This window comes from Lacerta agilis, chromosome 17 (genome assembly GCF_009819535.1).
Source record: "Lacerta agilis isolate rLacAgi1 chromosome 17, rLacAgi1.pri, whole genome shotgun sequence".
Classification (NCBI taxonomy): Eukaryota; Metazoa; Chordata; class Lepidosauria; order Squamata; family Lacertidae; genus Lacerta; species Lacerta agilis.
In genome coordinates this window covers 14,377,381-14,402,173 of record NC_046328.1, presented here as the reverse complement: position 1 = coordinate 14,402,173, position 24,793 = coordinate 14,377,381, and the positions used below count along the sequence as shown (strand labels likewise).

General features: G+C 45.6%; 1 protein-coding gene across 1 annotated transcript in view; it reads left to right on the top strand.

Moving 5' to 3' along the window:
- The window catches only part of BCR (BCR activator of RhoGEF and GTPase), an 82,060-nt gene that overhangs the window by 50,234 nt on the left and 7,033 nt on the right, over positions 1–24,793 (top strand). The window contains exons 9-17 of the mRNA XM_033136143.1: positions 9,794–9,915; positions 10,985–11,153; positions 11,798–11,917; positions 13,098–13,173; positions 14,548–14,652; positions 15,229–15,303; positions 16,304–16,401; positions 18,066–18,197; positions 24,182–24,241. Of these exons, the coding sequence (XP_032992034.1) occupies positions 9,794–9,915; positions 10,985–11,153; positions 11,798–11,917; positions 13,098–13,173; positions 14,548–14,652; positions 15,229–15,303; positions 16,304–16,401; positions 18,066–18,197; positions 24,182–24,241 (957 nt within the window). The remainder of the gene's footprint in view (positions 1–9,793; positions 9,916–10,984; positions 11,154–11,797; positions 11,918–13,097; positions 13,174–14,547; positions 14,653–15,228; positions 15,304–16,303; positions 16,402–18,065; positions 18,198–24,181; positions 24,242–24,793) is intronic.

Here is a 24,793-nt window from a genome sequence, read left to right as displayed (position 1 = left end):
TGTGATGGGGATGAGGGTGCAGGGTGGGGGCTCAACCAGCATTTGGGAAGGGAATTGGACTAGTCCTGGTGACAGGAATGGAACCTTGAGGGCAGCCTTCCCTAACCTGATCATCATCATCATCATCATTTTTTTTTAACCTGATGCCCTCCAGATGTTTTGGACTGGCTGGGGCTGATGGGAGTCTCTCTAAACCCTACCTGGAGATCCCGGGGATTGAACCTGGAACCTTCTGCATGCAAAGGAGGCGCTCTGCCACCGAGCTATCGCTCTTCCCCATTGTCATCACATTGTCCCCTCTAAGAAGTAGTATGCTGAACCAAAAGAATTCTCTTTTGTTTCACCTAGCAGGGTTCTTCTTAGATTCTAATCCAGGGGTCAGCAAACTTACCGCGCCTTGGGCCAGTGTCTCCAGCGCCGATTGCGCTATTTCTGGTGCACTTCCGGGTCGGAGGAGCACCAGAAATAGCTTGTGTGCATATGCACGGGCCTCTTCCAACCCGGATGTGCACCAGAAATAATGCTTGCGCATGCGCACAAGTTATTTCTGGTGCTCCTCCGACCCAGAAGTGGGCAGCTGTGCCAGTAAGAGCGGGTGGTGGGGGTCACCGTGGGCCAGATAAATGAGTCCCTCAGGCCATATTCGGCCCGCGGGTCTTAGTTTGAGACCTCTGTTCTAATCTTAGGAGGCCTTTTTTGCTGCCTTCATCATCGCCAGGCCTAGAATAATGTCCAGTGAAAATTCTCCCAGGTGCTTTCAGACAAACTCCCATTTTCAGAGTCATTTCTACACCCATCTTTTGGCTGATTTAGTTCTTGAGGGAACTCCGGGTGGGAGCGGAGGGATGTCCAAAGTGTTTCCGTATTGAATGGGCTCTTGTTCATGCAAAATAGCTATTGGAGCTTCATGTTTTGGACTGGATCTAGACTGGAGGGTACTTGGGTAGATGGGAGGTTCAGCCTTCAGAGCCTCTGGGTAGTGTTTGTGCAGTTAAACCCCAGAGATCCGGGTTCCAGTCTTGGCTCAGTTAAGAGAGGCTCTAGGCAAGTCACTGTCTCTCCGCTATCTGTGAAATCTTGTGTATTAATGACCCTGCATCGTGCAAGCTGTATCCGTGTAAATAGTGATTAATAATGGAAAGCTAGAGGCCATAGAAGGTTGCATTAAATGGGATGCTAATTGAACTGCAGCCGAAACTGCTGGCTGGAAGGGCTCTCGTGTGGGAGGAGAGGGAGCCTGTTTATCTGCTAGTGTCTCAGGGTAGCATACCAGCTTTGAAGGGAGCCCTGTAGCATCCTAATGAGGTGAGGGCCAAGGCTGACTGGGAGAGAAGGGGAGGTGTTTGTATTCTCTGTGGTGAGCTGCTTCTTTGTCATTATTTACAACACTAGTAATGTCAGTGTGCCTTGAAGGGTTGCTCTCTCACATATGGAGGGGTGGGCACTAGTCCTCAAAATGAGATAATTTATTTTCATGTTGCTGCAAAGCCGACCCCCCCCCCCAATTTTGCTTCCCCATCTGGCCCCCGGTGCGCCTCTTCCTTTTAATCTCTGCAACTGGGGGGCTTTGCGCTGCTCAGTCCTTCTGCACTGCTGCTGAGCTACAATGGGGAGCAAGGCCCGCTTCCTTTCTCGTCAGCGCTGCTCTTGCTTTCCTCTCCTTGGTGCTTTTTGAACTGAGGGAAGCAGCCCTTCTGGTGCTTAATCTCCCCAGTGATGGCCTGCTAATTGCGGCAAGGATGCGGGTGGGTGGCAATGCAGGCCTACAGAGCTTGCTTTAAGAGCCTCAGCCCCAGAGCTTGCCTGGCATCTCTGCAACCATTGTGTCCACTCGGTGCCATCCAGTGGCGAGAGGCCTTTGTATGCAGAGGCCTTGTGGTTAAAACAGAAATAGAGAATAAGCTCATTTACAGGTATAGAAAAATCTGCAGGAAAACCAAGGCAGCTGCCCAAGCAGAGGTGGCACCTATTGCATTGTGACAGAACTAGTGGGTATTATGCCCGTTAAATTAACGGGCGCTAGGATACCGCGTCACGCTCGGCTGCACGATCTCGAGCCGTGGGCGGGGCTGCGAGAAGCAAGCGGTGCTGTTGCTGGGGAGGCGACGTTGACGCTCTCAGCCCGGTCTCTTCCGCGCGCCTAGCCTCGCAGACACGCCCCCTCGCTCTCGTCCCCGTCCCCGCCCCTTCCCGCTCTCACGTCCGGGCATTCCCTGGCTGGCTTACCGCCTCCTCGCTTACTGACAGCCAGCCGGTCCCGCCCTTCCTCCCTCCCTCCTTCCCACCTTCTCCTTGCGCCGACCTTTCCCAAAGTCTCTGCGCTCCAAGTCCCAACGGCTGTCCGTGGGGCACATGCGCAGTAGCGCAATCCCACAGACACAGGGACTGGACGCAGAGACACTTCCACTTTATTATAGTGGATTCTTTGTCATGGAAAATGCTTAAGGCTTCTTATTGTAAAACCTGCTGGGGAAGGCTTTCCTCTACAGATCACAGAATTGTAGAGTTGGAAGGGACCCTGAGGATCATCTGGTCCAACCACCTGCAATGCAGGAATCTCAACAAAAGCCTCCATGACAGGTGGCCATCCAACCTCTGCTTAAAACGTCCAATGAAGGAGAGTCCACCATGTTCCCCTTCCACTGTCGAACAGCTCTTACCACCAGGAAGTTCTTCCTGATGTATTGTGGGAATCTCCTTTCTCATAACTTGAATCTGTTGGTTCAGGTCCCAACCTCTGCAGCAGGAGAAAACAAGCTTGATCCCTCCATGCGATGGCCCATTAGATATTTGAAGATGGCTACCATATCTCCTCTCAGTTCCTCCTTTCCAAGCTAAACATACCCAACTCCCTCATTAGGTTTTCACACAGATAGAGTTTACATGGAAGGCATTAGAAGCCAATACTTACTGGTTCGTTTTTCTGAAATATCCTGGCCATGTTGGTAACCATTCATTTTGTATATTGTTGATGGTCCAAGCAATGAGGCACGTTAGTAAACCTGCAAAACTGTTCTGGGCAATTAACTGCACACAGAACACTTCTGTCAAACCTAATTTCAGCAGAAGGAGGGAGCCCTTTGGAGACCAGAGAAAGACCTCTGTGGGCACATGTGCGTCCATATTGGCAACTGCTAGCTTACATCTGGATTCTACAGCTGCAGGTAGTTGTGAAAGCACCCAGGCTGACTTGCATGGACACCTTTCCACTGGGCGCACGTGCTTTGCAGATGGGTCACTTCCGTGGTTCCTAGCCATGATAGCTATGCTGTGCCTCCACAGTTGGAGGCAGCAATGCTTCTGAATCCCAGTTGCTGAAAACCACAGGAGAGGAGTGTGCTCTGGTACCCAGGTCCCGCTTGCAGGATTCAACCCTGGGGAATCTGGTTGGCCACTGTGAGAACAGGACGCTGAACTAGATGTGTCCTCTTTGGCTCAATCCAGCAGGCTTATGTTCCCTTGCATGTGCCGGAACTTGTGCAGTTGTCTTTTTCAGTGAGGGGATGGAGCTCTCCCTTGGAGGCCTACTGTGATCTGCCTGCTTTGCAGGTGGAGGCAAGAGGTGGGGAGTCCAATTGGGATGCTACAGCTGGGTTGGATATTGAACTGGCTTGTTGTTAGTGCTTCCTTTGGTCAGATTTACTTAGATACTTTTTTTAGTTTGTACAACCTGGTTGCAATATATAAATTTAAAAATTGAGGCAACACACAAAAGAGTATTGAATATTGAATATACACAACGAAGCAGGGCTTTTCTGAACCTGCTGAGTTTTCTGTACAAAAGCAAGTTGGGGGAAGGCAGGGAGTGGTTGCACAGTCCATTTCAAAAATGCTAAGGAGCCCAAATATTTCCTTTCGAACTTTGAACTTCTCATTCTCTGCACTGCAAGCACAATCAGGAAGGAATCTGCACCCTCTCAATGTGTTATCTGGAACAGTCAGACCTCTCCTTTCCCAGTGCTACAGCAACTTCATTTCTGGATCCTTCACTTCAAAATCCATTCTCTCTGTTTCTGACAGCTTTTTGGCCCCGCTTTGGTAGCCCAGTATGAAAGCTGCACTCTGCATATGCTCATAAGTCTTCTTCATGATTTATGTTCAAAGACAAAGTCTTGGCCTTGAAATGAGGCTCCCAGGCCCTGAACGTTGCTGGAAATCCCTGGAGGGAAGGGTGCTTTTGAGCTCGAATCCTGGTTTTGTGTAGGCACCTGGTTGGCTGCTGTGAGAACAGGAAGCTGGACTAGATGGGCCGTTGGCCTGATCCAGCATGCTTTTCTTACGAAGCTGTCTTCTTTCAGTGAATGCCTGCTCTTTGAGAGACAGGAAGGACGGGCTTATTTGTCTACATTTTGGAGGATGTTTTCATGTCAGACAGGGGACTTCAAGACACCCCCCCACCCTCACTGCAGGTGGGACCCAATGTTTATTTCCTTTCCCCAACCTCACTTTTTCTGGCTTCAAAGTCTCTCTTGGAAATGGGACTTACCATTGTTCTTGTGTGAGTGAAAGGGCTAAATGCAGAGCTGCTGAGAAGTGTGTTCAGGAGCACAAGACTGACGATGAAACTGCACAGCCATGCCTATCAGTTTAAAAATGCAGCACTTTAAAGAGGGCTGGTGTCTTGCCAGTACTTTCTAGATGGGGTGTGGCTTATAGTCAGCCTCCTGCAATCCTCGCTGCTGAGCAAGTGGAGGCTGCATCTTTGTGGGAGCTTGAATGGAACGTTGTTGTTCGCTGGCTGGCATTGTGGGCGCCCAGTAGGTCTCCTACGGATGTTCCGGGACTTACCAGGGAGTTTGTCTCTCCTCCCCCAGCGTCCCAGGAGCGAGTCAGCAAGGCCTTTCCCTTCCTCTCTGTGTGACGTGCTGAAACCCTCCCCTCCCTCCCTCCTGGCAAGATGAGTCATGGCAGTCAAGAAGGCATGACCCCAACACTGCCTCACAGGCTGACCGTTTGGCAGGAGCGGGAAGTCTTGATTGTTCTGATACTGCTATCCCCTCCTCCTCCTCCTCCTCCTGAGTCACCAGAGCATGCTCATTTCCTCACCCCAGTGCTCCAGGCCCTGCAAAGAAGCACATATGGGAGATGGAGGCAGGCCTGAGGATAGCTCTGAACCACAGAGGGGACATTCCCCTGGCTCATTCCATTGCCCCCAAATTGGCCACAATCCAACGCAAGAATTGCTGTTAACAGGCTGCCTTCTGCTTCCACCTTGGCCTGAAAGTGATGGTTTCCGATTTGGCTTCTGAGGGAGCCATCCTGGGTTGTTCCCACTCACCTCTTTCACACTTACTCACAAACTTCCTACATGTAGGAGCCAACCTGAGTCCAGGTGGCCAGTTGTCTCGTGGCTGCATAGGTCTAAATCATGGCTTGCCACATTCTGGAAAATATCAACAAGGAGGGCTATGTCACCACATGGAGAACAAGTGCCTGGATATCTGTGGAAGCATCCATGCATCCAGTCCTGCATGCTGTATTCCGCTGAAGTTTTCACCCTGCCCTAGATGTGTGAGTTGGCCCAGAGAATGACTGCAAATGCACAGCAGACCATTATACTCTTATTTGTCTTGTGTTGGTGATGGGCAGAAAGCACAGCTGACCTTGCTCTGTAGGCACCTGGCACCAAACCATCCTTTCCAAGGGCAACCTCTTATTTCCAAGCAGCCACAATGGAAAGGGGAGGGAGCAGCTGGGGATTGTCAGCATTGCTGCAGAGAGTGCCGTTGAAGCACAAGAACGCATTTGCACCTCAAGATGAAAATCTGGTTGGCAGCGTGGGCTCGTTTGCCATGCCCCAGAGGAGCAGAGCTTATTTGCTGTCTCCTCCATATTCATCTGCTCCTTAAAAATATTAAATGAGGGCTTTGGACTGCCAAAGAAGAGGGGCCTTGTTTTATGGCCCTCTGCGACTGAATCCTTCCCTTCTTCAGAAGTTGACTGCAAAGCTCACCCGTGTGTATTCGTCTGGCATCCTTAGCTCTACAGTCCTTGGGGGGAAATGAGCGCACATGAATGGCAAAGACATTAATGCAGGCTGGCATCTCTGAAGCATCTGAGTAGCAAGGGAAGCAAGGAGGCCCCTCCAAAATGGATTCTGCTTGTCCTTGACAGGGATGGAGACTGGAATTGTTTGCTAGCAAGCAGCTCCTAAGCCTGACTGGACTCAGCCTTTTGTAAAAAATACTTTAAGATTAGTCAGCCATAGGAGAGCCCAAGAAAGTTGTGGCAGCTTCAGTGCAAACTGTTATGTTGGAATAGACCCAGATCCAAAACATTTACTGTGGAAACTCCTGCATTATATCTTCTGACTTTGATACCTTAAGAATCTTTGTTCTGTGAGAATAATTCCCACTCAACCAAAAATAGTGGGGAATCTGCAACTTTTCACAAATAGGAGAGAATCTTAGAGGAAATCTGAATTACTGGCTCAAGCAAATATGTACAGATGGTGCTGTTTATATATTTGCTAATAAGGAGTGCGCTGTGAGTTGAGTTTGCAAACGACATCTGTTCTAAATGGATCTATACCCCTTAGCAGTGCTGTGTGCAATCAGAAAGCCACGGAGAACCTTTTAGTTAGCATATCCTTCCCTTCAATGACTAGTCAGCATTCTGTACCAGGTACCAATATTTACATTTGCTAATAAATTGCCATGTTTCTCTTTACCCAGCCTCTTCTGCTTTGTGCTGGTGGCAGATCTGGATACCTGCAATATTTATATTTACCAATAAATGGGGGGTCCCCTCTGTTATCTCTTCTTTGTCCTAATAGCACTTCATAGCATCCTGTAACCTGTATGTCCCCTAGAGAGGCAAACTCAGTGACACTTGCAGAGCTCCCCCTGAGGACTATTATAAAGGGCAGACTTTTGGAGCAAATGTCATGCCCGGCTTTTTTTGCGTCCCCGCTCCCTTGACATCCAGCCTGGAGAAGAACTTTCTAGAGTACTCTAAAGCTTGCTTATAGCCTTGTAATGTTCTTGTGCTAATCCTAATAAAATGTACCGGTATTACCCTACATTGGCTTTGAGCTGCTAGTATAGGCAAAGCCATTTGGTTAAAAAGGGTAAGAGTTTTTGCCAGTTTGTGAAGTTGGAGAATAGTTTTATGCTGCCCTCTGCTGGCCTTGATAGTAAAATCATTGTAAAACAGCTGCAGATAATATTTGCTTTTATGAAGAAACTATGAGTAGATTCCCAGTTGTACCTCCTTTCTGGAAGAAAACAGAAATAACTTGGTTTTCGACAAATCCTTGGAGATTGTAGATGCTAACACTATAATTAGCCACATACCTATCAAGTAAGTTTTTAGAAGGGCAGGAAATGTGGGCTTCACCAAACCACACTAGCAACAAAATGAATAATCTCTGGACACTGGAATTCCCAAGTCACAGTGGGTTTTGCAGAATGGGTGTAGGAGCCCCTGCAGCTGGCAACACATGAGATACAACAAGATACAAAAAGAAATAGTCTTTCAGGGAGTTTGGAGATCTTCCAGAAGGCCTGTCCACATATGTAGACACAAAATTTGCACAGAGACTATGATGTTCATTGAGCATTCATTCTTAAAATGTTTTTACTGAAGTTATATGACATTGTGTCAAGTAATTGTTGTGCTACTTGTTCCAGTGCATTTTCCAGTTACTCTCCTTACTGCAAAAAGTCTGATTTTTTTAAAAGCAGTTTTGTTGCATAAGGGTGCTGAACACAGTTTAATTGTGCAGCCTAAATTTGCTTATAATTTATTAAATTGGGTCAAATAGTGACGGTCTCAGTTCTTGGGACCCTTTGCCAAATGACACTTTCAGTGGAGTCTGGAGACACAATGCAAAATCTAGAACCATTCAAACCTGCCTTTTGCTTTCACTGTTAATGGCCCACCATATTCTCATGAGTCCTTTTGTGGAACTATTGGGTTGGTATTGAAGGCCAGCCATTGCAAACTCTTTAAACTAGCTGAGAGCTTTGGTCTATTATGCTGGTGCTGTGGTGCCCCAAGGTTTATTTTCTTTGCTGTTTTGTTTGTTGTTGTGTTTTATATTATCTTCATCTTGTGTAACTTGAAAATATCAGCAAAACACTTGCCTTCTATTCATTTGACCTTTTACTGTTACTTACCTACTTAAATCCTTATTGGACTAATTAACTACTATATATTTTATTATTCACGTCTTGATAAATGGTTGAAAGGCAGATAGATACAGTGGTGCCTCGCTAGACGAAAAACTCGCTAGACGAACGGCATTCATCTAGCGGAAGCCGCCCCGCAAGATGAAAAAGTCAATGGGGCTGCTTCGCAAGACAAAAAAATTTCGTCTTTTTTTTTTTCGTTTAGCGGAGCGCGGCTGTCATTGCTGCTTCGCTAGACGAAAAAACCGCTAGACGAAATAATTCGTAGAACGAATTATATTCGTCTAGCGGGGCACCACTGTATAAGGCTATCGTTATAAATGAGGTTAGTAGATCTGGGGAGGAACCATAGGGGGCAGTTAGGGAAGGGAGTTGTTTAAGCTTGTGAAAGCTATTATTAATTATTATTATTATTAGTAGTAGTAGTAGTAGTACATTAACCCTGTTAAATTAACAGGCGCTAGAACATATGTGGTCAAACTGTTGCCCTAGCAACGTCGGGGACATGCGCAGAGCTGACTGAGCGGCTCTTGCTTATCTCGTTTTTTTTCTAACAACCGAGCAGCTCTCGCTTGACATCGCTCGCCCGCCGCCACTTGTAACGGCCGCTGCCGCTTAGAAGTAAGTCCACGCGAGCGTGCACCCGCCGCGTGCCCGCGCACACCCGCCGCTTCAACAGTTTCGCCCGCCCGAAGTCTCTGCGCTCCAAGTCCCAACGGCTGTCCATGGGGCACATGCGCAGTAGCGCAATCCCACGGACACAGGGACTGGACGCAGAGACACTTGCACTTTATTATTATAGGTGATTATTATCACCTAGAGAAGGACAAAGCTAGTGATGTAACTAGTGATGTAACTTCCTTGCAGATTCCCTCCTGCAGTTGCCTGTCCTTGAATGAATTCTGATACAAACGTTGTGGTTGCCACATGGAAATGCTTCAAAATAACAGTAACTGTACATGGGAACAGTATTCCTTGCCAGCTGCTTATCGTCATGTGGGGGGTCTGTGCAAGCCAGTATCTGCCAGCGAGGTGCCACCCTGGCACCAGAGGTTCTCACCATGTGACTGGGCTGGAAAACATAAGCCGCCTTGCACTTTGTCAGACCGACTCAGCTGCATGGACCAGTTCCTCAATTACATCCACTTGCCCCAAACTTCTACCCTGTGCTGAATCCCTCCTTGGTCTGATCCTGTAGCTCCCTATCACATCTTTTCTCCTCCAGTTCCCCAGCACCTTTCTTTCATAGGAACATAGGAAGCTGCCTTATGCATAGTCAGGCCATTGGTCCACTTAGATTGGTATTGTATACACTGACTGGCAGTGCCTCTCCTGGGTTTCAGACGGGGCAATTCCCAGCCTTATGGGGAAATGTTGGGGATTGAACCTGGGACCTTCTGCATGCAAGGCAGATGCTCTACCACTGAGCTATGGTCATTCTCATGCCCCATCACCCACACCAACTTTTGTCCATGGGCCTTCCTCATTACAGCAAGTCTAGGGAGCTTGTCAGTGGGCCCCTGTTGGGGTATTGTGGGGAGGGCCCTCAGCTGATGCCCAAACAGGCCAACTCTTGATGCTGGCCTTGGCAGTGGCCAACACCTGTCTCTTATCCCAGTCTCCATTTCTGACCCTTGCCTCTCCCTTCCTTTTTTTGGCAGCACCGTCAGCTCATGAAGGACAGTTTCATGGTGGAGCTGGTCGAGGGAGCCCGTAAGCTGCGCCATGTTTTCCTCTTCACTGATCTGTTCCTCTGTGCAAAGCTCAAGAAGCAGATTGGAGGGTGAGGCTCTCCTGGGTGGGCTCCATGTGAAGGACCATGTGTATACATTGCATAAGGGGGTGGGCAAGAACAGCTGGGCAACTGCCAGGTGCAGCAGAGGCAAGGCACCAAACTGGAGCAGAAGTGATCCTCCCAATGGAGAGGCCAGCCCTTGTTCTTCTCCAGCTCAGATGCCTCTGAACATGTGCAGGGTACCTTTCCATTACCTCTGAGAAACTGCAGACAACCAGATTAGGAGGGAGGACTTCCACTTAAGAGGGTGAAACTGCCAAGCATGTTTGAGCTCTGGCTCCTCTCTTTGGTTTGGAACCTCCCAGATTGATTGCTGTCTGTGCTGCTGCATGGGGGCCTGCCCTTGGAACCTGGAGCTGGCACAGAATCCAGCTTCTAAGTATGGCAGTGCTGTTGGTAGTACATCATATAGCAGAAAGAGCATACAGTCATACCTTGGTTTTCGAAGAGCTTAGTTCTCAAACGTTTTGGCTCCCAAACATTGCAAACCTGGAAGTGACCGTTCTGGTTTGCGAACTATTTTTGGAAGCCGAACATCTGACAGGGCTTCCACAGCTTCTGATTGGCTGTAGAAGCTTCTTGCAGCCAATCAGAAACCGCGCTTTGGTTTTCAAACATTTTGGAAGTCAAACGGACTTTCTGAATGGATTCTGTTCAACTTCCAAGGTACGACTGTATATGTCAGTCAGAGAGCCATGCACCTCCTCACACTGGCCACTTCCATGGGAACCAAGTTTATTTTCTTGCATTTCAACACATTTTTCCTGACTTGGGTGTTAACATTCATCTCAGGAAAATGAACGTGTGAAAGGCTTCTAAAGGCCGGATGGGTTTTACAGCATTCTGGAAGGTGTTTAGGCAAGTTGCCAAAAGGAAAGATTCCTTTTGTAGTATGGGCCTGTAACGCTGGAGTGCATAAGGCAGGGAGCATCAGCTTCAGGGAGGAGGCAGGGGCTGCTTCAGGGAGGAGGACATCGTCCTGCAAGTCTGTGGGGGCTAAATTGCTTAAGGGCAGCAGAGGGACAAGCTGGCTAACATTCTGCTTTCCTACTTGCAGGAAAAGCCAGCAGTATGACTGCAAATGGTACATTCCACTCTCAGACCTCAGCTTTCAAATGGTGGACGATTCCGAGGCAGTGCCGAACATCTCCCTTGTGCCAGATGAGGAGCTGGATGCTATGAAGATCAAGATTTCTCAACTGAAGAGTGACATCCAACGGGAAAAAGTAAAAGCAGAGGGGAGGAGGAGAATAAGAAATACGAATAGTGCTTGGCAGTTATATCTGTTTTCAATGATATATTAACAACCTTTCCAACAGCCTCTGTAAGAGCCGTAGGATGAGAGGTACTGATTTGCCTCATTGCGTGGCTTTGTAGAGATTTGAACTAGGAACTTAAGTTTCATAGCGCAATAAAACGTATGAAAAACAAAATAATTAAAAGTGAGGCATAATTTGAGGTAATCAAACCATGAAAACAATCCCTCCATCCCCTAATAGAAGTCACACCACCCTAATACTGCCAAGAGCTGCTAAGGAAAACACACACTCAAATAGAAGAGAAACATCTTTGCATGGTGCCGAAAATATGTCTGTGTCAGTGCTAGGCAAGCCTCCCTGGGAAGAGAATTTAGTTGTTAGGGGGCTACTACTAAAAAGGCCCATTGCTTTGTTGGCATGGGCAACTTTGTATGGGAAAAGATATTCCTTGGAGTCCTGAACCATGTAAGGCTTCATAGGTTAAAACCAGTACCTCCACTTCTGGTTTAAGGAACCAAATTATTGAGATTCTTGTGAACTTCAAGTTCCTGCATCTGTTGAGTTGTAAAAGAACATGATCTCATTACCTCTTGGGCTTTTCTCTTCCTCAGAGGGCTAATAAGGGCAGCAAGAATATGGAGAGGTTGAAAAAGAAGCTTTCGGAGCAGGAATCCTTGCTTCTACTGATGTCTCCTAACATGGCATTCCGAGTGCATAACCGCAATGGCAAGGTGAGAGGCCTTGTGGGCATCTCAGCTCACTGGCAAAGAATGGGGCTGAACAGAGGGAACCATGAGAGGTGGTGTTTTGTTCATGGCGTCTTGCACATGCCCCATAAAAATTGAGTGAACAGAGCATACCTGTTGAGCACTTAGTGCTCACTACGGAAGCAGCAAAATGAATCAATGGCTGCTTTCATTTTTTATCGCTATCATTATTTATTAAATTTGTATACTGCCCTGCATCCGAAGATCACAGGGTGGTTCACAACATAAAATTTACTCCCACAGTATAATGAATGCAAAAAAGACCATTATCTCTGAAGCTGAAGGCTGGCAAATTAGAACATTAAGCCCAGCTGCTAGTGAATGACGCAGGATCTTGTGATCTTTTGGGAGCTCTTTGTAATTGAATAGAATATGGGCAGAGCTGATGGCAGGCTGTGTAAACCCTTGCAAGGGAAACAGACTCTGGATTAAATGCTCTGTGCACTTTGTACCCTCAAAGACAGATGGCTTTGTTGACGTCATGCAAGTCTTAGCTGTTAACGTTGACACTGTTTAGACCTTCACCAAGATTTTCCAAACACAGGGAACTATTTTCTTCACGTCATGAAATGTATGCATTTATATAAAAAAAAACATTTCAACACTACCTGAAAGGAACAACCTGGCAAGAAGGCAAGCATGCAAATGGCTGATTTCTTTTGTTTGGGGGGGGGGGGAGTTCATCAGCCCCAAAAAGGAAGAAAACAAAATTACTGTATAACCAGATTACCGTATTGTTTTTTTTAAAGAAAAGACAAAACCCTTTGCAGCACAATGCATTTAACACACCAACAGGTGAAAGGTTATTTTCACTGCACAATGAAGAGCACTGTGAATGGTTGCATATACCCCTAAGACACCAAACCTCAGGACATCATTCCAAGATGGTACAACTCAATGGCTGCTTGAGCCAAAACTTGTAGAGTAAGACACATGAAGTTGATTTTTACTGTCCAGGAAAATGCTGTTAGTCTTGCAGAAAATTAAATAAAAATTGGGTGGCAGGGATATATGTTGGCTGTATTATGAACTTTGTATAATCTTATTTTAACACTTTAGATTGTTCTTTTTGTACATAATTTAGCTGTTGGATAAGGCAATATAAAATAAATAATCCTTGGGCCTCTTTTTCTCTGTCACTCAGAGTTACACATTCCTCATCTCATCTGACTACGAACGGGCAGAGTGGCGAGAGATCATCCGGGAGCAGCAGAAGAAATGTACGTGCCTATGCTCTGACTTCCCTGGTTTGACCAACAGGCATCCTGGGCTTGGAGAAAATGGGGGGGGGGGTGTCTTGGGGCTGGCCCTTCTGCATGTCTAAGGCTGAACATGCCACTCTTTTGTGAGAGGGTTGTCGAATGTCCCACGTGTAGATGTGCGGGCCTTTCTTGACTGTGGCCTGGGTCAGATACAGATGTGTTTCTGTGAATCAGCACCTTCCAGGTGCTTCCCCTCCACTCCAGTGAGACTCCAAGGATGGGGACTCCCAGCATGCTGTCCTCATGTAGGCAGAAACTTCTACAGTTCTGTGCTCAGTACTGATGCAGTGACACTACCTAGTCCAAACAAAATAAAAAATAAAAAATCCTTCCAGTAGCACCTTAGAGATCAACTAAGTTTGTTCTTGGTATGAGCTTGGTATGAGGGTGGTGGCATGCACACGAAAGCTCATGTGATTCCTGATATCAGATTTATGTCCATTTATCCGCCAATGGATAAATGGACATAAATCTGATATCAGGAATCACATAACAGAGAAACCAGTAGGTGAACACTTCAATCTCCCAGGACATTCTATACAAGATCTCAAAGTAGCTGTCTTAATACAAAGGAATTTCAGAAATAGACTGGAAAGAGAAGTTGCTGAATTGCAACTCATTACCAAACTTAAAACATGAAGAGACCTGGTCTGAACAAAGACACTGGATTCTTATCTCATTATATATGACAAAGTTATCTTTAGCCATCTCACCCCTTGCTTTTTCCTTTAAGACTAATTGCAGTCATTAACAGTCGTCAACAGGTTTTCCACACCCACCAGCCAATCCCCCATTCCCACCACCCTTCTGAGTAATACCCCTCCCCACTCTCTCACTATATATAAGGGTCTGGTGACTTCTGTTTCAGTGTATCTGAAGTGTGCATGCACATGAAAGCTCATACCAAGAACAAACTTAGTTGGTCTCTAAGGTGCTACTGGAAGGGATTTTTTTTATTGTTTATTGTGTTTTGACTATGGCAGACCAACATGGCTACCTACCTGTAACTGGAACTACCTAGTCCAGCCATCATTCCCAGTAAGGAGCAGGTGACTTGTTGAGGGAGCTCTCCAGGTTTATTAGAAAAGGCTTCTGCATGATTCCCACAAGGGCATCCATGTGGCAAATTGTTTGGTAGGAGTTGGCTATCTGCCTGACCTTTTCTAGGAAAACCGGGAATCGTAGTATTCTATTCCCAGGATCATTCCTGAGGATCCCTTGTGGGTGTCTTTGTGGCAATAATACTCAAAGCAAAGAGGTCAGCATTACCGGCCTACACCTTTCTTCCCAAGTTTGCAGGAGATTAAAAACCCATTCTCCTCTGAATTGTAGGTTTCAAAAGCTTCTCGCTGACTTCAGTGGAGCTCCAGATGCTGACCAATTCCTGTGTGAAACTTCAGACTGTGCACCACATCCCCCTCACGATAAACAAAGAAGGTGAGAACCCTGGAACCAATTGGCCTCATCTGCCATTGCTCTTGACCCCACTATCTTGCCTTCAACAACAGTGGGCAGCACTCAGAGGGATGATTTCCAAGTGGCTGCTAGTGTCTAATGTGTGTGTTGGATCTATACCATTGCATAGCAATAAAAGTACACAGTCCCAGTTCACTTCCCAGACATAGGCATGGAGCCAGCCACCAGCTTTAGTCGTCGTAATGGTGAAAAACAGTGTCTTAAAAAGGCAGTGTCTCACTCTCAGCCCAGAAGCCTTGTTCATGCTCCCTGGATTTTGGGATGTGGCATAGTCAAATTTCCTATGTTCGGAGATATAAACATTGTGAAACTAAATTTCAATAGATTATGGAGCAGATCTTTTCCCCAAGCCACAATAACATACATAGAAGGTTGTTAAATCTGGGATAAATGTGCTTACAGTCTTTAAACACACACATTCACTCCACAGAAATTGAATTCTTGCTGTGTTAACATATATAGGGGGATTTCATCTGTCTTTCCCACTGAACTCCCAGAGCCAATTTAACTATCACATTTATATGTTTTTGAACACAGATGATGAGTCCCCTGGTCTCTATGGGTTCCTGAACGTCATTGTCCATTCAGCCAGCGGTTTCAAGCAGAGCTCAAGTGAGTGGTAGTTGCATGGTAGCTGTGTAGGAATGCAAAGAGCTGGATTAACGTCATTCTAAGTATGATTTGGTGTTGCGGCTAGCAACCAAATGAAAGCCCCACTCTGGATTCAAGCAGGCCTCTGGTTGCCCACAGGAGGCACTGGTGGTGCTGCCATAACAATGGAATATAATGTTATGGAAGTGATGGGAGACCCTGAAGAGTTGCAGCCAGTCAGTGTAAACAGTACTGAGCTAGACAGACCAAATTCTCTGTCTTGGTTTAAGGCAGCTGCTTCCTATACTCCTTTGTTGTTGTGCTTCCACAGATGCAGTGCAGTGGTGAAATGGCTTCTTGCACAGCCCAATCAATGCACTTTCTCTCTGCAGCTATATAGCTGGCACACATATGAAGGTGGTTGTCGCAGCACACCTAGTTGGCATTTTTGTGGTAGTCAGGAGAGTTGACCTTTGGAGGGCTCAAGGGATGGATGGCCAACTGGTCTCCCATCTGGCCAATTCAGCCTATGCCGCTGTCTGCCAGGGGGTGTGTTTCTGTGTGGGGAGTCTATCCTGGAAGCCTTTTAAAATGCACAGTGGTGACAGCTTGGTGACTGACGCCTGGCATGTTAGGAAGGTTTTCTATGACAGAATGAAATTTAATAAATTCTTCCACCATTTGAGGTTGGGTTTTACGAATCAACCTTGTGGGTAATTGTCAAGAATGGGAATGAGCTTGCAATATAATCTTTGCCTTGGAGTGGTTTTGGAAACTGAGACACTTGAGGAGAGAAGAGTAGCCCTCATGCTCCAAATATCAGGTGTCAGCAGAGACCACCATGGGACTGAAGGAAGCACCCTATTTGGGGAGGTGCTCCAAAGTGTAGATCGCTGTTGCATGGAACAACTAGCAGTCAGATTGAGTGTGAGCACGTGGTCTGACCCAGCTGGCCAAGGAAACTGCAAGAGATGTTGGTGACCCTAACCGAGCCATTGCTTCTTTGTCATCCTCCTCCTAGACCTCTACTGCACTTTAGAAGTGGATTCCTTTGGGTACTTCGTGAACAAGGCAAAAACGAGAGTTTACAGAGACACAGCAGAGCCCAACTGGAATGAGGTAGGCTGTAGTGGTGCTCTGGGCTTTGTGTGATCACCACCTCTCATAGTCAGAGTCTTTGACAAGAGAAGGTTCTGTTTGTACACATTTAAAATGCTTTCTCCTTATGTGGTGCATCAGGGAGGTTCCTGTACATTCCTGTAGATTTTTTGTCATGGCCTGCTCCTAATAGGATGGGACCTTCCATCTTACTGTGCAAATGGTTCCAAGAATTAATCCCATTTGAAAAGTGGTCATAACGAAATTCAGCTGTCTAATTTGGGGGCCAAGTGTGGCAGTGCCCTTGTGGCCCCCTCCCATTTGTTTCAGTAAGGCAGGGGGGAGAATTACCCTTTTGGATTTCCCCTTCTATAGGCATCAGACTGTTTTGATCTAAATCCACCTCTTTGAAAATTCAGTAGGAGAGCATATTGAGTCTTAGATGTGAATGCCACAGTTGCATCTTGTATGTGGAAAGAGTCCCATCAGAGGAAAAAGCAGGTTATAAATAAATAGTATAACAACAACAACTGACTTGCAGCATTAACTGAGTGGGGAAAGCTCAAGGCCAATGCTGTGGCTTGCTTAGAGTGGTTAGTCTTGGGCTGTATTCCTGAGGGCTGCTTTTGAGTAACAGTGAATCAGGCAGCTCCATTGAATTGGTTTTGAATGACTTATGAAAGTGAAGGGGGAAATAGCCAGAAGCAGAACAGTCTTTCTTTTGAGAACTGGGCAGTGGCACAGCTTGCAAGAGCAGCTACCCCTATTGCTGTTTTTTATTCTAGTACAGCCTTCCTCATCCTGGTTCCCTGTAGATAATATGGACTACAATTCTCATCAGCCCCAGCCACTATGGATGTTGGGAATTGCACTCCTAAACATTTGGAGGATGCCAAGATAGAGAAGGCTGCACTAGAGGGTTTCTGTGTTCTTATTTAGAGACCTATTATAGTAGTTTAGCTCATCAAGATTTTTATTTTGTTTAACAAAGTGTACATGCCACTTACTCTGTAGAAAACCTCTAAGTACGGTAATTTACAAAAGACCTTTCCTCAGGAAATATGGAAGTTGCAGTATCTTTCCCGGCAAAGCCAAGAATTAGTCTCCCTCTGGAAGAGACAAAGGGTGTGACAGTTATCATTGTCTTATGTGTCTTATGATCTAGTCCTCTTAAAAGTTTTTTATGTCCATGTTTTAATTTTATTGTTAAGTTTTTTATACCTTTCATTGTTTCATATTGCATTTTTTATTGCTGCCTTTCTTATGTTAGGTGGAGGCTCCAGAAGTTTGGTTAATAAAAAGCCCACCTCCCGTTGCCAGCAAAGTGCACAACCCCCTCCTTGGGTAACCATCTTATAGGTTTATAGATTATGCAGACAGAAAACTGTTTTAATTGCACAGAAGTTGTTAGTTCTAACTCCCCAGGTGGGAAACAGAATGAGACAAAATCTTCAGGGTGCCCTTTCCTGATTTCCCAATAAATCTCTGTGATGTTAGGATTTTGAGAGCTACAGCATGGGTAGCCAGTGTGGTGCCTGCCAGATATTGTTGGACTACAGAATTTATCATCTCTGGCCATTGGCCATGCTGGCTGGGGCTTATACGAGTTGTCCTTCAAAGCATCTAGCTATCTTTGCTATGAAGAGTGAATCTTGATTAACTCAACTGCTGTTCTTCTCCTGCAGGAATTTGAGATAGAACTGGAGGGTTCACAGACACTGCGAATCTTGTGCTATGAGAAGTGTTACAACAAAACCAAGCTTACCAAAGAAGATGGAGAGACCACAGACCGAATCATGGGCAAAGGCCAAATCCAGGTGGGCTGTTGGAATACATTCCTTTGTAAAGGCAAGATGGCCGTGTTTCTTTAAAGCATAGGGTCAGGAACAGGTGGCCTTCCAGATGTTGGACTCCAACCCCCATTGACCCAACCCAGAATGGCCAATGGCCAGTGGTGATGGGAATAACATCTGGAGGGTTGCAACTTCCCCATCCCTAATTTAGAGCATCATATCTGTACAGGATATCTGGGCTCCATGTGCACTGATCCACAACTTGTAAAAAGCAAAATAGGGGCAGCCATAGCCACACAGAAAGGTGGTGAGAAGCCCAATGTAGTAATGCTGGCCGGGGCTGATGGGAGTTGTAGTACAAAACTTGTGGAGGGCACCAGCTTGGAGAAGACTGCAGTAAGAAGTAAACAGAGAGGCGTGACTGAAAGCAGGCTACCACCCCTGTTTAGAGGACATGCTCATCTGAATGAACCACTTAGGTGCTTGATCAGCCTTTGGTCTTTTCCTGATGATATATTTCTTCATATCAAAGCCTACCCTTGAGAAAATCTAGTGCTCTTTCTTTGGAACTTGTAAGACCTCTGGATGATGTCAGACATGAAGTTTTCCACCCCTCTGTCTGTTAGAGCTGGGTATAAATTATTCTTGCTTAACTATCCAATTGCGTGTTGCTAATCAGCTATTATCTTGACTGGAAATCTCACCCTCTCACTTCTGGGATTTGTGAATCATGCAGCTCTTTGTACTGTGGTGAAGGCAGTGAGCCTTGGTGACCAGAGCTGGGACTGTTTATTAGCTTTACCTCTCTCTCTCTCTCTGTGTGGGGGGGGGGGAGGGCTAGCTGAATAGGAAGGAAAGCCATCAACCAACTCTCTGTTTTTAAAAGCACGGCTGTTTTCTACAGAAGCAATAGGCAGCAATTTAACATTTCCTGTTCCATCATTTGGTCTCTCCGCCTCTGGAAAATGAGCAGCTCTTTTCTTTTGTTGGGGTTTACTGTTTTATTTGCTGGAGGTTTCTGTTTACATTGGAATTTGGAGAAGGTCTTGCTTGGAATGTAATTCTCTTAAAGCCCTCCAGCTTTTCATTCATGCTACAAATTGAAGCTACTTGCTGTCACTCTGCATTTATTTTATGTATGTCACTTCCTGTAGCATTTGATGTCACTGTTAAAGTGAAATCCAAGGTGTGTTCTATGCGCTCCTTCAGTTTTTAATCTAATTTTGCAGAATACATAGTCCACCTACTGGACCTCTTAACTTCTTACCTGTCATATACGTTTTGGAAGTTGAATGGACTTCCATAACGGATTCTGTTAGACTTCCAAGGTACGACTGTATTGTGATTATAGCAGAACACTGATAGGAGGATTTTTTGCATGCTGCCTGCATACCCACCTCTCTTTGTGAGAGGCCTACTCAGTTTATCAGTCAAGAGCTGCTTCTGCAGGAGGAGACAAGCCTGGGGATGGATACCTGACAGCAGGAAGATACCTGACACACAAGAGGCAGCATGTATACCTTGGAGAAGCCCCTCCACAGACACTGCAGACATCACTGGGGACTTAGTGGGTTGTGTAGACCACCAATGCAGTGTCTTTCCTTTGTTGGTTATAGATTTCCTGGTCAAATTAATAACTCTTTCCCACTAAATCAAACTTTGCTGCCCTTCAGCTGCTTTGGCCTACAACTCCCAAGCAGCATGACTGTATGCTAGAGCTCATGGGAGCATTACTGTACTGTCTGAGGCTGATGGGAGTTGTAGTTCAAAACTGCTGGAGGGTACCAGATCGAAGAAAGCTGTACTAAATCAAGAAGGCAGTCGCTTTGCATAAAGTGTACATACTCCTCTTGCTGTTCAGCAGAACCCAGATGGTGCAAAGTTGGTGATCTAGATGTGACACTAGCTCCTAGCTGCAAAATCATATTTTCAGCAGTCATATTTATTTGTACTATGACAAAGTCTCTAACTGTAGGATTAGCAAGACCTCTATTCAGTAGTTCTACTTCAGCAAATTTTCTACCTGTCTTTCCAGTTCACACGGTGGTCTTCAGTCCCCAAAATATCTGCATTTCTTTTCCATGATTTCTTCTGTCCAATGGCAGGGACACTCTAGCAGTGTCTTTCAAGTCTTATTTTGCAGTTTAACATAAGCAAAGTGAGCAGATTTTCTGGCATGTATAGCTCTTTCTAGTCTTTCTTTGGCCATCTTGTTGGTTTTTCAGAGTACATGCTGCGATCGAGTCTGAGAATGTCTGTGTGGGTAGAAATATAGCTATCTCAGCATTCCGTAACTGGACTAATAGTATCTTTGACTTGTTACTACCGAGATTAAATGGACACGTGCATTTTAATCCCATTTCTTCGTGATTTTGGTAGCATCTACAGGGTCCTTTTTGAGAAAGAGCCAAATGTGCTTGGGGTTCCTTGGCTACAAGTTAACAATCTAGATACTTTTTATCTTCAATCCTGACAAAGGCATTGTGGTCTGTGAGATGAAGAAGCCCTCCCACAAAGCCAGCTGGCATGCAGATTACACTTTGGGGCAATTGCAAGACTTGCCATGTAGTAGCAGAAAAGTGAATTCACCCAAAGGCATGGATGGTGTCAGTGGTGCAGCATTGTGATTTTGCCACTGCTTTGTTGCAGGGAAATTGTGTTGTCCAAAGTGTCCATGCAGAACAGTTGTCCTCCACACGGGTGATTCATATGGGATTTCTACTCAGTCACACTATAAACAGGATTAAAAGAGTGACTTTTATGTCTGTGTTAAAACTGTTTGCTACCCACTTTTTTGTTTTTATTTCCAGACTGGCTGGCTGGTCTGCCTTTCCCCACTGCACCACCCTTGTTGATCATGTAAGCAGCTTGTCTGGCCAGCTTGGAATGGCAAAGCTGCTGTTACGGAATATAATTCATTTAAACATATCCTTCCTGTTGTATCTTTGTCATTCCTCCCAGTGGCCTTATCAGGGCTGATATTTCCTCCTCCAATGGGCCAGTTAAATATTTTTTCCCAAATCTTCTTTTTTTAGCTGCTTATTGTTTAGGTTCTTTAACAGAAGCACTTTACTGGACTGCTGGTAAATTACTCTACATTGGGTGATTATTTTTTAAAGGGGGAGGGCCCATCATTCAATGGTTAGAGCATATCCTTTTATTTATTTATTACATTTATATTCCACCTTTCCCCCATGGATCTGGCATGGATGCTTTAGTTGAAATTCCTGCATTGCAGGGGGTTGGACTAGATAACCCTTGTGTACATTCTAACTCTACAATTCTATGATTCCAAGGAGCCCATGGTGGTGCGCATGCCTTTTCCTCTCCTTTCTGCAGCCTGGTGCCCTCCAGATGGCATTGGGGGGTTCGACTAGATGATCCTTGGGTCCCTTTTAACTCTATGATTCTAAAGCACATTTAGATGGCAATTATGTGTATGCACGAGATTTTGAACTGGGAAAGAATTCTTGGAAAAGAGATGGACTTTTTCTGAGTGCTTGCTGGGAGAGCTCATAAATACCAAACTGATTTCAGGATTATTTGAATAGAACTCTCCCATCAGTAGTTAAAAAAACAACAACATTGAGTCTTGCATTCTTGCATTGAGTCTTGTATTCATGCTCTGCTGTTGGGTGCAAGAAGGTGGCACTTGTTGTGTAGAAGTACCATTTCCTTCCATTGGTGGCACTTCATGCCTAACTTTGGAATCTCTGCCCTCATCCCAGACAGCTTTTACCTGTTGAATCCCCAAAGAATACCTCAGGTAGCATTTTCACTTATTTATGTAGAAGATTCACCACCACCCCAGGTTTTCATTTTTCATAAAAACTCAAAGTGACTTACAGTAAATCATGCCTGTTTTAGACATGAGTTGCATTTTAGGTGAACTTGCTCCCCTTCGGGAGCAAGTTCTGCAATTTTATATGGCACAGAAGTACAGGGCATGAGCAGCAGATTAATTGCATCTTGTGAGAATGGTGTTGTGAAGGGCTATCTATGTCAGCTCCAGAAAGCAGTCGCATGGGGGTGGAGGTGAGCTCAATAGTTCCACAAAGGAAACCAGATACTTCAGAAGCCATTTCCCCTCGATTCTGGGAAAATACAAAGCTTGTTGAGGGAAAATTCTGCCTCCCTTCCCATAAACTCTTTTGGGAAGGAAAAACAAACAGCTCATTGGGACCTTGGCTGCCCAAACTGAAGTGGGCAGGTCCTCCAGGAAGAATATTCTCATTATAAAGCCCCTGGCAGAGCAAGAGCAGACTTAGAGGGACAACACTGGGCTGCAGAGCACAATAAGAGCACACGGCACAGTAAGAGATGTGGGAGCTGCTGATGACCCACTCCACCACTCAGGGAGTCTTCAAGCATTTCTGCTACAGCTGTAGCTGCAGGACTCTGCTGGATTTACCGAAGAAATGTACCACACATAAAAGAAGCCACACTCTGTGGCCCCGAGTCTGTGGCAGAGTACTACAAGGAAAGGTTGGCTTTACTCTTACATTCATTCATTCATTCATTCATTCATTCACTCATTCATTCATTCATTCTCTCTCTCTCCCCACCCTCCACCTTCCCATTGCTTTGTGCTGTATGTGTGGATAGAGAAACTGCTTCCACTTATTAGCAATGATAGTGGGGGGTCTCAACAGGTTGAGGCAAAGGGCTAATTCTCACAAACAGCGATGAAGTGGTGAACCTGTGCCACTTCAGGACTCAAGTGGGGCCTCAGATTGTTGAACGCTCCTCCCTTTACCAAAATAAATAAATAAATAAAAAGTCATTGCATGTTGAAAACTTTCCAGCTGTTTTCCTGGCATGCTAGTTTTCTGGGCCTATGGAATTTTCATGTGTGGAAGAAGAGCATTATCATACAAACACACTCAACCAACTTGCAGTCATCTGAGCGGCATAATTTAGAGACAGGTTTACAACTTCATCTAGGCCTGAGAGAGGAGTTGGCCCTGAATCTCTAAAACTGATTCGGGGGGCAGGCCAGAGGGAGGCTGATGAACAAGCCCAGCAAACCAGAATTGGTACCACAGTCTCTGCTAGAAAACCTCCACTGGCTTGTGAGACAGACATGTGTATTGTGTGCAAAAATAAAAGACAATTGTTTTGAAATTTTTGTGATAAAGATAAAGGTATGTGTTGAATGTATTTGCTTAGCTTTGCAAAACTATGCTGCTTTCATGACTTTCGTTGTCAAACATTCTGGAATCTTTTTTACTCACGCAGAAGAGGGTGATGGATGAAAGGGCACTGAGGTATTTCTAAACCACCCTTCGCCAACCTGGTGCCCTCCAGCTGTTTTGGACTATGGGGGCAGTTTGGAGCTATAGCACAAAACAGCTAGAGGGCATCAGACTGGGGAAGACTGTTCTAGGGTTTTCATGTTGAGAACTGTTGAGGGCTATAATTTTGCTATTTGTTTTAAAGGACAAGCTAGCAGGATTCTCCTGATATCTCTGATCCTGCAAATATGTGACTTGCATGCCGGCCTAATTAAATTTGGCTCCCAGTACGTTTCCGAGCACAATTCAGAGTGTTGGTGCTGACCTTTAAAGTCCTAAATGGCCTTGGCCCAGAATACCCAAAGGAGTGTCTCCACCCCCATTGTTCAGCTTGGACACTGAGTTCCAGCTCCGAGGGCCTTCTGGTGGTTCCCTCACTGCGAGAAGTGAGGTTACAGGGAACCAGATGGAAGGCCTTCTTGGTAGTAGCGCCCGTCCTGTGGAACGCCCTCCCATCAGATGTCAAGGAAATAAATAATTTATCTGACTTGTAGAAGACATCTGAAAGCAGCCCTCTTTGGGGAAGTTTTTAATGTTTGAAGTTTTATTCTGTTTTTAGTCCTCTGTTGGGAGCTGCCTAGAGTGGCTAGGGAAATCCAGCCAGATGGGCAGGGTATAAATAATAAAATTATTTGACTAATTTATGTAAGTCAATACAACCGCTTTGGTCTCTGCACCTGATTGCTAACTCACTAATAACTCTCCATTTTTCAGCTGGATCCACAGACATTGCAAGATAAAGACTGGCAACGCACTGTCATATTGATGAATGGAGTAAGTACAGACAATTCTAAAATGCAAGCTGGCTGCTCCTGATTGTTCTGTTCTGGATTGGATTGGATTTTCAGGTCTTGTGCTCCTGGTGACTGAAGACCCATACTCAAATGTAGTTGTTCCACAGACATGATGTAACATCTGCACACACGTGCAGATGATGATATAAAACACCCGACAGCAAGCTGCTTGCTAGGCCTGTGCAGCTGTTTACATGCCTGTTGAGGAGCCAGCTTTATAGATTGTTCCTTGCGTGGGTGCAGTCTCCATTTGCACACAGATACAGAGCGGCTTTGAGCATTCAATTGTTGCATAGGAACAGCATGTATAAGTTTTCTATGTTGGAAATTCTCCCATACTGCCAAAACACATAAGCTCTCTGTTAAGAATCTGCACTTCTCCTGCATGGGGAAGATAGGCGTTTTATTTCTAATGCAATAATGTTACAGAGGATCTGGACGTATGCAGAATACGCACATCCTGTTCCTGGCGCAGCAACAGACCACCCTAGCTGTCTTTGTAGTTATGCAGGCTGCTTCTTGCACAACAAGG